At 48.9% G+C, this 17,015-nt stretch overlaps 1 protein-coding gene across 7 annotated transcripts in view; it reads right to left on the bottom strand.

The window, feature by feature from the left end:
- Positions 1-17,015, bottom strand: part of LOC119962774 (NAD(P) transhydrogenase, mitochondrial-like) — a 226,657-nt gene that overhangs the window by 24,804 nt on the left and 184,838 nt on the right. For all 7 annotated transcript variants that reach the window (XM_038790844.1, XM_038790843.1, XM_038790842.1 and 4 more), the window contains one exon: positions 11,771-11,889. In XM_038790844.1, the coding sequence (XP_038646772.1) occupies positions 11,771-11,889 (119 nt within the window). The remainder of the gene's footprint in view (positions 1-11,770; positions 11,890-17,015) is intronic.

The following is a 17,015-nucleotide window of genomic DNA, read 5'->3' as shown; positions in this document are numbered from 1 at the left end:
GTGGGATAACAGTGGAGTGGATGAGTGGGCGGGCCTTGTCCGCATAGTTAGTGACCCACTGAGCGTAGTATGAGAAGAACCCCAGGCATCGTTTGAGGGCGTTGGGACAGTGGGGAAGGGGGAGTTCCATAAGGGGACGCATGCTATCGGGGTCGGGCCCCAGAACTCTGTTCGGAACCACATAGCCGAGGATGGCTAATTGGTTCATGTTGAACACGCACTTCTCCTGTTGTAGGTTAGGTTGAGGAGTTTGGCCGTGTGGAGGAATTTGGAAAGGTTAGCGTCGTGGTCCTGCTGGTCGTGGCCGCAGATGGTGACATCATCCAGGTGCAGGAAAGTGGCCTGCAATCCGTACTGGTCAACCATTCGGTCCATCGCCCATTGGAAGACCGAGACCCCGTTAGTGACACCGAAGGGAACCCTAAGGAAGTAGTAAAGGCGGCCGTCCGCTTCAAACGCAGTGTACTGGTGGATTGCCTTGCGAATGGGGAGCTGGTGGTAGGCAGATTTCAGGTTCACTGTCGATAAGACCCGGAACTGTGCAATCTGATTGACCATATCAGATATGCGTGGGAGGGGATACGTGTCGAGCTGCGTGTACCTATCGATGGTCTGACTGTAGTCAATGACCATCTGGTTTTTCTCCCTAGTTTTCACCACTACCACTTGGGCTCTCCAGGGCTGTTGCCGGCCTTGATTATACCTTCCCGCAGCAGCCGCTGGACCTCAGACCTGATGCAGGTCCTGTCCTGGGCGCTGTACCGTCTGCTCCTGGTGGCGACGGGTTTGCAATCCGAGGTGAGGTTCGCAAACAGAGAAGGTGGGTCGACCTTAAGGGTCGTGAGTCCGCATACAGTAAGGGTTGGTAGGGGCCCGCCAAATTTCAGAGTTAGGCTCTGGAGGTTGCTTTGGAAGTCCAGGCCGAGCAGCAAGGCAGCGCAGAGGTTGGGGAGGAATTAGACGCGGAAGGCGCTGAACTCTACGCCCTGGATAGTGAGGATGGCAGTGCAATACCCCCGGAGCGCCACGGAGTGGGAACCGGAGGCCAGGGAGATTCTCTGGTTGATGGGGCGTACCGTGAGGGAGCAGCGCCTTACTGTATCGGGGTGGATGAAGCTCTCTGTGCTCCCGGAGTCCAAAAAGCAGGATATCTTGTGCCCGTCAACCTTCACTGTCGTTGATGCGGTCGCGAGGTTGTGCAGTTGGGACTGGTCGATTGTGATGGAGGACAGTCGCGGCTGGTTGGCGGCAGTTGCAGGCGATGAGCAGCCCAATGAGGTGCCCGACAAGCAGGGATCCTGCGGCGGGGAAGATGGCGGTGCCCACGGGCTGTACGTGTCCTGAGGCAAGCAAGATGGGAGCACCCAAGGGCTGTGTTGTGAGGGCACATATTGTGAGGGGAGCAAGATGGTGAATAAGATGGTGGCACCAACGAGCCGCACGTCTTGTGGAGAGAGCAAGATGGCGGTGCCCACGGGTCGCAAGTGGTGTGAGGGGAGCAAGATGGCGGCGCCCACGGGTCGCACAGGGGGGTTCCGGAACAATAGCGGCGACCGAGCGAGCCTGGCACATAGCAGCGAAATGTCCTTTCTTCCCGCAGGCCTTGCAGAGTGCGCTCCGTGCCGGGCAGCTCTGCCGGGGGTGTTTTGTCTGTCCGCAGAAGTAGCACCTGGGTCCCCTGGGATTGGTTGGCTGCCGCGTGGCGCAGGCCTGGGGTTGGCTGGGGGAGGTCGCTGATGGGGTCCACGGTGGGGTGTTCACTGGCGGGGTCCACAATGTGCAGAAAGGGTGGGCCGTGTGGTCGGGGGCCTACGCCTGTATATTGCGGGAGGCGACTGTGAGCGAGAGGGCTAGTTTCTTGCCACGAGGTCGAGGGTAGCCCCTTCTAAGAGGCGCTGGCGGATATAGGCCGACCCTATGCCTGTAACGAACGCATCTCTTAGTAGCAGGTCAGAATGTTCAGTGACCGAAACAGCCTGGCAATTGCAGTCTCTCACCAGGATGTGCAGAGCATGCCAGAAATCCTCCACAGTCTCATCGGGGAGTTGATGCCGTGTGGACAGGAGGTGCCTGGCATAGATTTTGTTGGTCTGCTGAGTGTAGTTCTCCTTCAGTAGTGGCATGGCCTCTGTGTAGGTCGGTGCGTCCTGGATGAGGGGAAAAATATCGGAGCTCAGTCGCGTGTAAAGAATCTGGAGCTTCTGTGTCTCTGGGGTGGGTCTGTCGCAGATCCAATGTATGCTTCAAAGCAAGCTAGCCAATGTGCAAGGCCGACTTGCCATTGTCTGCTTGAGGGTGCAGCTGCAGGTGATCAGGCTTGATGAGGAGATCCATCGTTTTAAAATCTCTGCATAACAAATTGATGCACTATCAATTACGACGAGACGAGAGTAGAGAGTAATCAAAGCTTTATTAAGCAGAGATGTGGAGCCCCCCGCAGCTGCTGCCGAAATGGCTGCAGCTCGGAGAGCCCACACATTTATACTCCGCCTACTGGGGATCTACCCCCGTACCTGTAGTACAGGGGCCTTACCGTAATACACTCGTATGCAGTACATACAATACAACAGTGGTGACTACCACATCCCTTGACTGAATAAAAAGAAAAAAACGCCAGTGTAAGTAGATAGAACCGGAGCGGTAATCAACCGTGAGTGTCACTCCTTTAAGATCTCACAAACCAGCAAATTAGATGTTTAGCCAATTAATCAATTTTTTTGCATTCCTGTTTGAGGAGAAATGTTGGCCAGGACATTGCAAGAACATCTAGCCATTCTTTGTGTGATGCTGTAGGGGTTAAATCCAGTTGAACAGATAGAGCTTCAGCTGAATATTTTATTTGGAGATTGCACAGAAGACAGCAGAATACTCTCTAAGGACTGCATTGAACTGCCAGACTGCGAAAAAAACTCTTGCATGAATCTAACCGTTAGCAAGATCTAATCTATCTACTCAATTCTTCCTTATCACCTTTTTCTATCCAATGTGATTTCACTGTATGAGCAGGGTAAAGTACAGTATTGGAAGTCACAATCTACTATACAGGTGCTACTAACTGAGGCAATCTGTCACATGCACATTCAGTCGATCAGCATTCACAAAGAGAAAGGTATCTAACATTTCTAGGGGCAGCACAGTGGTGGAGTGGTTAGCACTGCTGCCTCACGTTGTCAAGGTCCAAAGTTCGATCCTGACCCTTGGTCACCGTCTGTGTGGAGCTTGCACATTCACCCAGTGTTTGCGTGGGTTTCGCCTCCACAACACAAAGATGTGCAGGCCAGGTGGATTGGCCACGCTAACTTGCCCCTTAATTGGAAACAATGAATTGGGTACTCTAAATTTTAAAAAAATTCTGATTTAACTCTTTATTGCCTAACTATCGAAGAATTGAACATTGAAAATCTTTGCTTTCAAATGTTGACTTTTAACATATTTTGTTTGCCACATTTGCAGGTTATTCCCCCCCCCCCCCCCCCACCAATTGGAAATGAAGATCTCCAGATAAGCTTAAATGTCTGCTTCAGTGTCTACTGCATTTACCCTTTACCCATCACTGGAATTTTCCTTACTTCAAAGGTAGCCACGTATTAAGCAAACAGATCAGACAGAGAAATTAAGGTTGCTTCTCCAACATTTTAAATTTATGATTGTATACTCCAGTCCAAAAAAACTAGCCGTGCTATACACACATAATTCAGAACGAGAAGTGAAAAACACAGCCAAGTATTCATTCAATGCACTTTAAACATGGTATGTTGGCCTTTTTTTGCCTTGCTCTCGCATAATAAAACTTTTACAAAGTTAATAAAATCTGACCTATCCATTACTCAGAAAAATAAATAAAATGTTTTTTTAAAGAAGTTCAGTTCAAGAAATATGCAAATAAAAATGCCTGTGTAACCACAGGATTTAATACACTCAGCTCCATTTCCCCCCCACAAAAAACTACTAAAATTTGAGCGCAGTGTGAAGAACACTGCAGGGGCTGAAATGCACAAGCTACAGCTGTCGCCTGGAATTAAAGTTAACTATCCACAAACTAGATAGCACCTTACAACCTTTGAACTTTCAGGACTGTGGAATTATTCTGCACCAAACATTGTGTAGCATGTTTCTCCAATTCCACAAGATAATTTTGAAAAGGAATTACCATTTTTTAAATACAGTATATATATATGACAAATAAAGTGGAGATTTACAGGCGAGGGGAGGTGGCTTTGGGACGCACGAGGAGGTAAAATCCCTAAATGCGGGGCCAGATCGGAATCCTGACATCCGCTTCCAGATTTCACCAAGGTGGGGAATCTCTGTGCAGCTGTCAAGTAAGGATTTTAAATATTCTAAGTCAATAAGTAATACTTCTATCAAGGAATCTGGCTTTAACAACCGAGCTTCCCAAGCTATCAGCAACTCACCAGAGTCTTCAGTGAAACTGACAGGCTGGAAGGTCTTTGATCGGTGAAACTGAGGAGCTCCTGCCATGGCCAAGTTAGAGGCTGGTAGTCAGATAACTCCTTCTCAGAGTATGCTGCCACTGCTTGATAGATAATCACCAACGTGTTGGAAGTCACTTCATCTGTCCAGCACCTCACTCACCTTGTGCTGCATTTCTCTGCTGTCAGACTTCACCATGGCCTGGCAGCAGCTTCTGCAAATCAAACTTGCACCTCCAATAATGGACAAGAGGAAAAGCAATGCCAAGACCAGCAGTGTTGGTATCAGCAGGAAGACCACCACCAGCACCAACTGCCTTCATCTCAGGCACTCGCCACTCCACAGGATAGAGATCCAGCTCAAAGGAGGCAAGATCCCCTAACTTATGCTCTACGGGAAGAGAGTCAGCTGCCACATGTCTGAGTACCAATGTGTCCGGAGACCTCTAAAGGTTCCCAAAAACAAGACCTCCTTCACAGTGGACGAGGTGAACACGCATTGCCAGTTGTCGTTAAGGTGTTTGTCAATGGAAAGCCATCCTCTCCTCGAGGTCTCTGCCTCACTGTCAAGTTCTCTGCTCCCTTCTCCTACAAGGAGAGACAGAGAGGTATGAATCTACATAATGGACCTGCAGCCCCTCACTGCAGTGGAGCAGCGGGTACTGGACCTGGTTAGTGGGCACGGAGAGAGGACATCGTGGAGGTGAATATTGGCAACGGGCGAGCAAGTGAGTTGCGGTTTCCCATGGCACGGGTGTCACCACCCCCACCACCAAACCCCCCCACAGCCCCTTTCCACCACCACCAGCCATCACGCCCCCCCCCCCCCCCCCCCGCCTCAATGGCACCCCCATCCACCACCACCAACCACCTCAACCTGCGATCCAATCATGCCATGTCTTGTGTCTTGCAGGATCACCTGGTGGTGAGGTGGGGTCTTCTGGTGTCCCCCGCCCCCAAACCCAAATGGATACCAGCAAGGAAGAGGACACAGACAGCGATGTGAGCCATCGAACCGGAGCCCGAGACATCATGGAGCACCAGTCTGGGGGCAACATTGACTTCCCAACACAGCTGTCTCCAACACCCTCCACCATCCCAGAGACACTCACCTCGATTGGGCACATTAGTGAAAAGGCTCCTGGGGCACTATCTGGTATGCACCACATACGTGCTGCGGTACATCAGGTGGAGGTAGGAACTCCCAAGGGGGCAACGGTCAGAGGGCAGGCCACGTCAGAGATGGGCTGGGCTGTTCTGGCTGCAGAGGGGGCACTGTGGGGAGATGGGCAGTTGTTTAGGGTTCCCCAGTTCAGTCAGTGCTCACCGCTCAGGTGCCCCACCCCAATCCCTCTCCACCCCATTCTCCCCTGGGCCTCACTTCAACCCCCCTCCCCACCCCTACCATCCCAAGGGTCCAGTAGGACCATGTGATGGAACAGCCAGCTCGCATTCAGGGATCACCCAGATGGACGGTAGAAAGTGCTACTGTGGGCAGGAGTCAGACGTTGTCAAGCGGTGCAGAGCACCAGGCCTCATCACAGAACGGGTTGTCATCACCCTCCATCCCCCTGATCAGACCCGCTGTTACTGCCAACCCAGGGCCCGCACCCCATCGTGAGGCAGGTAAGAATCATGGAGGGGACGTTATGTGGTGCTGGGAGGGTGTTCATGGGAGATGGTGGTCGGGGGGGGGGGGGGGGGGGGGGGTGAAATGTGGGGGTGAAATGGGATGTCCATGTCGCTCAGCAGGTCCCTTAGTTGGTGAACACGGATGCGATTAGAGCATCCTGTGCACGCCGGCCCAAGCACACACGTTGTGCGACCTCCTGCCAGGCCCCATCCTCGCACTCCCTGCATCCTCCTCGTCGGATGAGGACTGCCATTCAGCCTCCTCCTCCAGCACATTGTCCCTCTGCTACGTAAAGTTGTGGAGAATACAGTCGGCCACCACAACATGGGAGACTCTCCTAGAACTGTACTGGAGACTCCAGAGCGGTCAAGGCATCTGAACCTCTTCAGGATGCCGATGCACAGTTCGATCACGCCCCGGGTCGTGGCATAGGCGTCGTGTAGCGGGTCTCCGCGTCGGTCTGTGGCCACCAGATAGGCATCATCAGCCACAACCGTAGCGGATAACCCCTGTCACCCAGAAGCCAACCCCTCAGTAGGGGTGCACCTCAGAGGTCAGGAACCGCTGAGTATGCCAGGATGAAGGTATCATGCACCCGACCCGGATATCGGGCACAGACGTGCATAATGCGCATCTCATGGTCACACACCAGCTGCACTGCACGTTCATTGAGTAGAACCCCATACAGTTTGTGAAGATCAACCGGTCTTGGGCTCGTGCTCATAGGGAGACATGTATCCCATTGATCACCCCTGGACCAGGGGCAGCGAGGCAATGACGGCGAACCCTGCTGGTCCGGCATCCTGGTGGGCTCAGTCCACATTGAATTTGGTATATTGTGCGCCCGTCCCTGTTGCCAGGGTGAATGTTGACTGGCCCTACCCACACCAGCCGTACGCTCCGTGGCCCCCCTCCTTCAGGGGCTACTGTGGCCGTTGCCCTTGGGTGGGTCACGTACTGTCACGCCGGCGGGTGGCGTCCGGTTGTGAGGGAGTGGTGTGTTGTGCGTGGGTGGTGGTTTGGGGTGTGGAGGGTGGGGGCTGGGATGGTGGGCTGGGGCACTCATACGGCCAGTGTCACTTTGCACAACTACGGGCCACAGAGGGTGTTCAGTGCCTGAACGCCCCAGTCCCGTGCGCAGTCGCCCCTACACACCGCCCCATCCCCTGGTCACCCACTTTGCCCCATCCCGTCCTACCTCCTCTCTCTCCCTCATCAGCCATGGCTCCTGTTTCCCAATTTTTAAAACCACAAGTGAAATATGCCGTCAGTAATTCCTCCTGGTGGAGGGGGAGCATCGTGGAGGCCCCGGAGAATACCGGGTCAGGCCCGCTAATGATATGCAGACGCCGTTTGCTGTACATGTGGAGTTGACCGTATTGACGCCGCAATTTTGGCTTCACGATCGATTCTCCGCCCAATCACCTTTATCGATTCCGGCGTTGGCGGACAAGAGAATCTTGCTCAACATTTATGGAGGGTGACTGTTGAGGCATGTGTGTGGGAGGGTGCAAATTAGATGAGGTGCCTGGAATGCAAGGAATGAGTGAAGTTCAAGGAGTGTTCTCCTGAGGAGCCTGTGCAGGAGAATGTTGGGCATCCTGACTGCCCTCTCTAATCGTTCGAAGAATCCAGGATACTAATGTTGTGGTTCAGTTAAAGAGCCTGGCAAAGCCTGTTGGACATTCCATCTGATTCCTGACCTTCCAATGCTCCTGCCATTTCAGCAAGGACCACCAGCATAACATTCTGCTCCTTGAAGGTCTGAAGAATGTTTCGAAAACATTCTTGGAACACATTTTATGACCGTTTCTTGCTTCTTTCTCTACTCAATATCATCTTGTATTTCTTTGCTTGGGACAACTATTTCTTTTCTTCATTATTTTGTTGATTATTTTTGTATATATTTTTTATTTTGGTTTTACTTATCTGTTTAGTTTCTTTGCCAGTTGCCTTCTAACTACTTCGGGACTCTTAAGGAAATCAAGCAAGTTGTTGGAAATCAATACTCGCTTTGAAGCATTACAGGACATATTTAAACTAACCCGTAACTCACGTAGATGTTCTAATTCCAATGGATACAGGACTTACACTGACTGTATGAGACACAACCATCTCCATTCATCAACCTGTCCTGAAACATCACACGGTTTTTTGACCCGCAGGTAGCTTGACACACTTCCTAAATGTTTTCTTTTTCTATTTCCACTGCTTCCTCAAAGAAGCTATGTCACGTGTTTGTCACCTTCTGCAGGAAGGTTTTTAAAAGTATTCACATTTTGTTGTCCACGTTCTCTACTGATTATTATGGGGTCCAGTTTATTTATTCCTTTGGAAGTCCTAAATAGTTTAACAAGGCCACTTCTCGCATACCTTTTTACCAATGTAAGTATCTAAAAGCAACTTTCCTCACCAGTCAGATGCCTGAGACCTTTTATCAAATGTGTGTTGCTCGTTCTGGGTGAGTGTGCTTAACACTCAATTTGGCTCTGTTTCGTTACTTAGCTCTGGAGTCGCCAGGTATCGTTAAGGTACCGCCACAAGTTTCAAGGTCAAGTTCAAAGCAATAAAACCATACACCAATTAGTAAGTTCAAACAAATGAGTTTATTATAATACAATTATAATACTACCCATGCACACGCTAAGATGATTAAACTACTCCTACCACTAAATAAACCAATACTTATCTCAAAGGGAACTGCCGGATCAGGGGACAAGGCCTCTTGCTCTGCACTGGTCCGCAAACTTCAGGTTGGTATGGGTTAAAAAGGGGTCAGGAGTGTCTATCTCTGGTAGCCATCGTTGTGAGACACTTACTTGCTGGCGGCTGCTGTCCCAAACCTCTCCTCTCTCTCTGTTAAGGTCTTCTTCGGTAAAAGGCTGGTCAAGAGGGCTGGTCAAGAGAGGAGGGCTGGTCAAGAAGAACGAACTAAGTTTGGGACCTGTCTTTTATAGGTCCTAGGGCTTCGCGCCCTTTTGGGCGGACCCTTCACCTGCTCGGAATCGATTGGGTCTCTTCCCAATCGATTTGTTTGAATCCCCCCAATACTGAGGCTATCTCTCGGCTACTGGGCGGGCCTTCAGGTGCTTTGTTTTCGAACCCCGCTGGTGCCGGGGTGTCTGGTTTCCCATACACTGTTGCAATCACTTCCCTATTTGTGTCCATTGTCCCTGGGATCGTTCCATTACCATGTTAACTGTCCCGGAGATTGCCTCATTAGTATGCGGAATGTTCGTTTCGGTGCTGTTTGCTCTCTTAGCAGACAGAATACACATAGGCTTGGTGCAGCCTGCTTGTGCTGCAAACTTTGTCCATTTTAACCTGCAAGCTTTGCGTTCCTCCATTTTGTATTGAGGGAATGGCCAACTTCGGTGGCTACATGCGTTACCTGTATGTACAGTCCTGCCAAAGCTAGTAACTGCTGTGTAGCATGGTACTCAATACATTACAGAATGCTCAAGGTTGGGAGATTGTGCTTTGTACAAGCTCATGTGGTGTGCTAGTGCATGAGTCACAGAAGGTTGGTTTACAAGTGCAACAGGTGATTAAGAAGGCAAATGGAATTTTGTCCTTCATTGCTAGAGGGATGGAGTTTAAGACTAGGGAGGTTATGTTGCAATTGTATAAGGTGTTAGTGCGGCCACACCTGGAGTATTGTGTTCAGTTTTGGTCTCCTTACTTGAGAAAGGACGTACTGGCGCTGGAGGGTGTGCAGAGGAGATTCACTAGGTTAATCCCAGAGCTGAAGGGGTTGGATTATGAGGAGAGTTTGAGTAGACTGGGACTGTACTCGTTGGAATTTAGAAGGATGAGGGGGGATCTTATAGAAACATTTAAAATTATGAAGGGAATAGATAGGATAGATGCAGGCAGGTTGTTTCCACTGGCGGGTGACAGCAGAACTAGGGGGCATAGCCTCAAAATAAGGGGAAGTAGATTTAGGACTGAGTTTAGGAGGAACTTCTTCACCCAAAGAGTTGTGAATCTATGGAATTCCTTGCCCAGTGAAGCAGTTGAGGCTCCTTCATTACATGTTTTTAAGGTAAAGATAGATAGTTTTTTGAAGAATAAAGGGATTAAGGGTTATGGTGTTCGGGCCGGAAAGTGGAGCTGAGTCCACAAAAGATCAGCCATGATCTAATTGAGTGGCGGAGCAGGCTCGAGAGGCCAGATGGCCTACTCCTGCTCCTAGTTCTTATGTTCTTATTAACAGTTCTGGGGATCTGTGCCCGAGTCTTCACGCTATGCATCCCAGGATCTTCTTTTCCCTTTTCATCATTGCTACACAATGTATTGAAGGTTTATGGCTGCTTTTGACGAAAGCTCCAGCTCCTCCTCCTGCGGTATTCCTGTGTTATACTCCCGCTTACATTTATTTCCGTTTGCTGCTTTGACGATTGCGTATTTTTTACATTAACTGACCGTTCTCACATTTGGCCCAATTTGTTAATTTGTCCAGCTCCCCCTGCAATTGAACTGTTAATTATCCAGTACCTTGCCCACTTTGGTCTCAATCTTACTGTCCCTTCCTCAACACCTGATCTGTATCAAAAATAGCAATGGCTCCAGAAGTGAACCCAACAGTAACTGAAACATCACCAAGTATATTTGACCTGAAAATTACTGCTGTGTTCACAATTAGCCTTGGAATCCTCCGCCATATTGGGCTAAATTTTGTCTCGGGAGTGGAAAACAGGAGTTGCGACTGTGTCCCAAAACTCTCCCTTAATGGAGAACAATTAATGGGCGGTATGGTGGCACTGTGGTTAGCACTTCTGCGTCACTGCGCCAGAGACACGGGTTCAATTCCAGCCTTGGGTGACTGTCTGTGTGGCGTTTGCACTTTCTCCCTGTGTCTGCGTGGGTTTCCTCCGGCTGCTCCGGTTTTCTCAGTCCAAAGATGCGTAGGTTCGGTGGATCGGCCATGCTAAATTGCCCTTTGCGTCCAAGGATGTGGTTATGGGGATAGGGCGGCGGAGTGGGCCGAGGTAGAGTGTTCTTTCAGAGGGTCGGTGCAGACTCAATGGGCTGAATGGCCTCTTTCTGCACTGTAGGGATTCTACAGTTCTATTCTAATTACTAACCTTGGAATTTCATGCAGGCAGACTCTTAATTAGCACGGAGACAGGATCCCTGACCAATTAAGGGCAGCAAGCAGGCTTTCAAAGCTGAAACCACACAGAGGCGTTTCAGCTTCAGAGCAACTGCAGCCTGCAAGAAAGGGTAAGTAACAGAGAGTGTTTCAATATGAAGGCTCCCTCCAACCAATATTTTTAAAAATTTAAATAAAGAGAAAAAAGCAGCCAGGCTATCACATATGGAGGAACCCTCTGCACAGGATAGCCTCTGGCTGGACTCGCTACGGGTCAGGCAAGGAGGCTTTCCTGGTGCACCGGGCCCCAGTCTGCCCCGTCACACCGGGAAGGCAACTGGAACATCCCAATTTCCCTCTTTTCTGTGCCCTTAACAAGGCGCTCAATGAGCTGAATTGGCTGCCCCCTCAGTGGCACGGGTAGTCCTGCCCGGCCCTGAACCCTCCTCGGCAAAAATGGCCGACTCCAGGAATGAGGTGAGGAAATGGACTGGCCCACAATTCCCAACCACGGCAGAACCAAACGATTCTGTCCAAAGTTACAACATGTTTGTCAACAAAAGAATAAAGATTTTATTCCCTGAGGAAGCATCTTGATTAAACTCCTACCTGGAAAGTCTTCATTGATTTCATCCATTTCCAGTACAATATCATATGGAACTCCAGCTTCAGCAAGCAGCACATTCAGCTGTCCAGGCATTCGGCCTGCAACTGGGTGGATTCCAAACCTGGTTTGGAGACAATCACATGTAACTAAATATTCCAAGCAATCCTTCCTTGCATGACTCATCTTTTAAGTCCTAAAAATCCTCTAGATATATAACAGAGCAGGTACCCTGGTGTCCCAATGTGAACATCGAGCCTGATCATTTTAATAGCCATGTCACTTTAAACAATTAAAATGATCACATAATAGGATAATGGGTGGGATTTTCCAGGCTCATTCGCCACTGGCTCAAATCCCATTACGGCTGCTAACTCTCACGAGAGGGCCATAATGGGATTTGAACCAGGGATACCTCAGCATGCCCCCACCGGCGACATAATCAGGTTTATGCCCTCACTAATTCATGAAAATATGCCTAAACAGCATAACAGTGTATCTTCTGGGGATGTCACATGATCCCCCGCCAACGTGACATCGCTACTGTTCTCCAGCTGTTGCGATGACCATGCTGGGTGCACAGAGGCCAGTTCAGCCCAAGGTGGTCAGGGGCGTGGCCTCCAGGGAACCCCATTGTGGAGGAGGGGGGGTCACTCATTCGACCTATGGCCCTAGGTTCCCAGTGGACAATCAGCGGCGTACGCAGCCCACGGCAATGGTGCTCTAGGCCCTTCCACCCCGGCCCCACAGCCCTCCACCTGGCCACGCCCTGCTACCTACCCCCGACCCTGGCAGAAGCCTCCCCCCCTCCCCCCCCCCCCAGGCCAGTTGCACGACTGTCAGGAAACTATAGCGATGTTGGACATTTTCCGTACCCCATCTCTCTCCCTCAGCAGCGACGTTGTCTGTTTCACAACTTTTAAAAGCACACGTAAACTTTGTCCTCGGGAATTCAGCCCAGTGGAGACGGAGTATCGCGGAGGCCCCGGAGAATGCTGGGTCAGGCCCGCTAATGATATGCCAACGGCATTTACTGCTTGTGCATTGTGGAACGCATTGACGTCGCTGTCAAGGCACCGGAGAATGGCGATTTGGCGTGAAACCGATGGCCGCCAAGATTTCGGCGTCAAAACCGATTCTCCGCCCAATCATGTTTCCCGCTTCCGGCTTCAGCCGACGAAGAATCCCGCCCCAAATGTTTAATTAAGAAGTGAGGACAGAAAGACTGGCTAGCAGAAGTAAGGCAGAGCTTCCTGAATGAGTCAGTGGACAGTTCCCTGAGTTTTAAGGTGCAAGACGCTCTATACAATACCAAAGATCTAGGCCGCAATTTACCGGCCGTTCCAGCCAACGGTGAACCCCTGCCAGTTTCCTGGCGTCGGGGGCTGCATACAACAGAAAACCCCATTGACAGTGGCAGAAGCTCAAGAGCTCACCCGCCGGCCAACTTATGGTGCCATGAAGCATGCCGCAGGGGGCTCAGAAAATCCCCCCCCCCCCCCTCCCCAATCTCAGATCTGTGTTACATTAGCCAATCTGATCTGGAGGGCTGACAAAGGAATTACTAAATTTGCCTCAGTACCTGAGATGGGTGGGGGCAAGTTTCCTGCTCCTGCTTGCTTCTCAGGGACCATTGCTGGGAAGCATGTTCATATAGACATTGGATTAGATTAGAATTAAACTGCCCAGCAATATCTAGGGTGACACAAGAGGAAGGGTCACTTGGATAAGGTACCCGAGAGTGCCTGGTGTTCACAGGTCATCGACAAGTACCAGAGTCTTTAGAGAGGAAAGGTACAAAATTAGTTCATTATACTGCTCCAAGATTGTGTAGCTTGAGCCTCCAATTTATGATTCTCTCACAATTAAATCCAACTTTAGCATGTCCTCAAGATGTCTCAAGTGCTTCATGATCTAATGAATTACTTTTTGAAGTGTAATTATTGTTACTGTGTTGGAAAACACAACGTCCAAGATCCAAATATGCAGTTGAGCTGTTTTTGGAGGTGATGGGAGGAATGTTGCCCAAGTCAACTGCCTTTTCTATTTGAACAGTGCCTTGGGATCTTTTCCATCCACTTGACAAAACAGGCAATGCAGCACAAAATAAGACAGCATCACCAATGATACAGACCTTCCTCAATACCTCACTGAAGAGCAAGCTTAGATAAGTGCTCTATTCCTGGAATGGGCCTTAAATTCAGGAGCTTCTGGCTCATAGAGGTTTATGTGTTACCGAACGAGGCAAGCCAAAACTACCTGAACTGTACTGCCGTGGCAGTTATTTTAATTTCATTTTTTTATGTACACAGTAAACAATAACTAAGCTTATTTCTGACATAAAACATGTACAGTCACTCCTTTGGTGCAGATAAATATTTGCATCGTGCTCAATGTGTTTTACTGCACCCTCTTTGCCTTCAGAATGCATTATTGACCTAAAATCTGTGTTTTAGTGCATAAGGTAAGACTGCAGACTAACTCAAGAGCTTAGAAGACATCATGGAATCATTTTTCAGCCTGGACAGAAATTAGATGGTGCAATTGTGCCACTTGCCCGCTCTCAGCTTGAGGCCTGGACCATTTTGCATGCTGGGTCTCATGAACATGAAGCAACAAGTATTGAACTGGAAGTCACAAGCCGACTGCTGATCTGAGTGGGCAGGAGAGTCAGTAGCTCCTTACCCCTACCAAAGAACTTCAGTAGAATTTTAAGCTCCATTCTCCTAAGATAGCCTGAAGCTGACAACTAAGGCGGCCGAATTCCCTTATGGAAGGCCCTCTCCCTAATTTGAATTGCCGACTGGCGTATGAAAATTATACTCCCACGGGTTTAGCCTGCAACCTAGGGAAATGGAACATTCAAGGCAGCAGGTTTTAAAGGGCTGCATATGCCTTAAAAGTGCAAACTGTCGTGGTGACAGATAGATGGACTAATTGTTCACAATGGTACAGCAAAGACATGTGGCCAGCAATGTTACTTTACCTGTAAAGAGGTCTTTCAGCAGGAAGTGCACTAACGGAGGAGCTGATTTCCAGCCATTAGTAAAAGCATAGCTACCATTTTCACAACGAGAGGTCACCAACTAAATCCATTCAGTCACTGAGTCTGCCTCCGAAAGAAGAATTGTCTGTATTCCTCAGTTTCGGACACAGTTTTGGTGAGGCCTCAGACACAATGGAATAAATCTAAATTGTGCAATCTTATTTCTCTGTAATGTACTTATTTCAAACATTGAACATAACAATTGCCTTTTTGCACAAACTATATTGTTGCAAAGGCACATTTGGTGTCTCACTGAGATGTCTGAAGACTTACATTTTGAAACATAAATTATGTATTGTTAACCCATAACTATGTACACATCCCAGATCCTGCCATGCATCAGTGCCGTCTCCATGCTAATTTTCATATTCTACTCCACAGTCTATTATTATATGACGCACTACATCAAACTGTGGGCGGTACTGTGCTCCAGTTCCACATTAACTCTTGCTCTGCCGAACACATTTATACGACAATGGCATGTTGCTGTCCCTAAAGCCATATACAACATGCATCACTGTGCCAGCGCCATATGGCACCCTCTTCTTATCATAGAATTTACAGTGCAGAAGGAGGCCATCCGGCCCATCGAGTCTGCACTGGCTCTTGGAAAGAGCAACCAACCCAAGGTCAACACCTCCACCCTATCCCCATAACCCAGTAACCCCACCCAACACTAAGGGCAATTTTGGACACTAAGGGCAATTTATCATGGCCAGTCCACCTAACCTGCACATCTTTGGACTGTGGGAGGAAACGGGAGCACCCGGAGAAAACCCACGCACACACGGGGAGGATGTACAGACTCCGCACAGACAGTGACCCAAGCCGGAATCGAACCTGGGACCCTGGAGCTGTGAAGCATTTATGCTAACCACAATGTTACCGTGCTGCCCAAAGACAAAATATTAATGGTCTAGATCTTGGTGTGCAGGGGACAATTTCAAAGTTTGAGGATGACACAAAACGTGGACGTATTGTAAACTGTGAAGAGAACAGTCAAGAACCGCAAATGGTCAAGGAAAAGTTGGTAGAGTGGGCAGAAAGGTGGCAGATGAAGTTCAATATGGAGAAGTGTGAGGTGATACATTTTGATAGGAAGAACATGGAGAGACAATGAAAAATAAAGCGGTAAAATTCTTAAAGAGGACGCAGGAGCAGAGGGACCTGGGTATATATGTGTATAGACAATTGAAGGTGACAAGACAAGTGGGGTGAGCAGTTATTAACGCATACAATAGTCTCGGCTTTATTAATAGGGGCACAGAGTACAAGAGCAAGGAGGATATGCTATACTTATACAAGATACTAGTTAGACCTCAGCTGGGATATTGTGTACAGTTCTGGGTGTCTCACTATAAGGAGGATGTGGGCACACTGGAGAGAATGCAGAAGAGGTATTGCAAGAATGGTTCCAGGGATGAGAAACATCAGTTAGGAGGACAGATTGGAGAGGTTGGGACTGTTCTCCTTCAAGTGAAGGCAACTAAAAGGAGATTAAACAGAGATGTTCAAAATCATGAAGTGGCTGGAAAGAGTATACAGGGCAAAACTGTTTCCACTTGTAAATGGATCAAGAATGAGAGGGCACAGATTTAAAGTGATTTGCAAAAGAAACAAATACGATGTGAGAAAAGACTTTATACGCAGTGAGTGGTTCTGGTCAGGAGTGCACTGCCTGGAAGTGCGTAGAGGCTGGTTCAATTGAGGCATTAAGATGATTATTTGAACAGAAACAATGTGCAGGGGTGTGAAGAAATGGCAGGGGAATGCCACTGAGCGATTATGTTTGTTTGGAGAGCCGGTGCAGACACAATAGGCCAAATGGCCTCTTTCTGCACTGCAATAATTCTGTGATTCTGTAGTGGAACAGAAAACAGTTGCAAAAATGTCCAGCAGGTTTTGCATTGGTATCAATCGTCATGGATACAGAAAAGTCACGTTCTCTTCACAGCCATCAAATAGTGATTTTTTTTTTTACTCCTTCAAATACTGTGGGCCTCAGAATAAAGGCTTTAACATGCAGCCTGAGGTTTTTCTGTTCCAGAATCACCTGTTTGGTAATTAAGTAAAAGTCTACGGTGTTCTCGTAATCTATCAAGATACCCAAAGCACTTGTACCAAATTGGTGCCACTTTCACCTCCTTGCATTCCAAGGGCCCCTGCCATCTACACTTTTGTTTCCACCCTCTGCAACTATACAT

This window comes from Scyliorhinus canicula, chromosome 3 (genome assembly GCF_902713615.1).
Source record: "Scyliorhinus canicula chromosome 3, sScyCan1.1, whole genome shotgun sequence".
Lineage (NCBI taxonomy): Eukaryota > Metazoa > Chordata > Chondrichthyes > Carcharhiniformes > Scyliorhinidae > Scyliorhinus > Scyliorhinus canicula.
The sequence above is the reverse complement of the archived record's forward strand: the minus strand, read 5'-3'. Positions and strand labels throughout refer to the sequence as shown.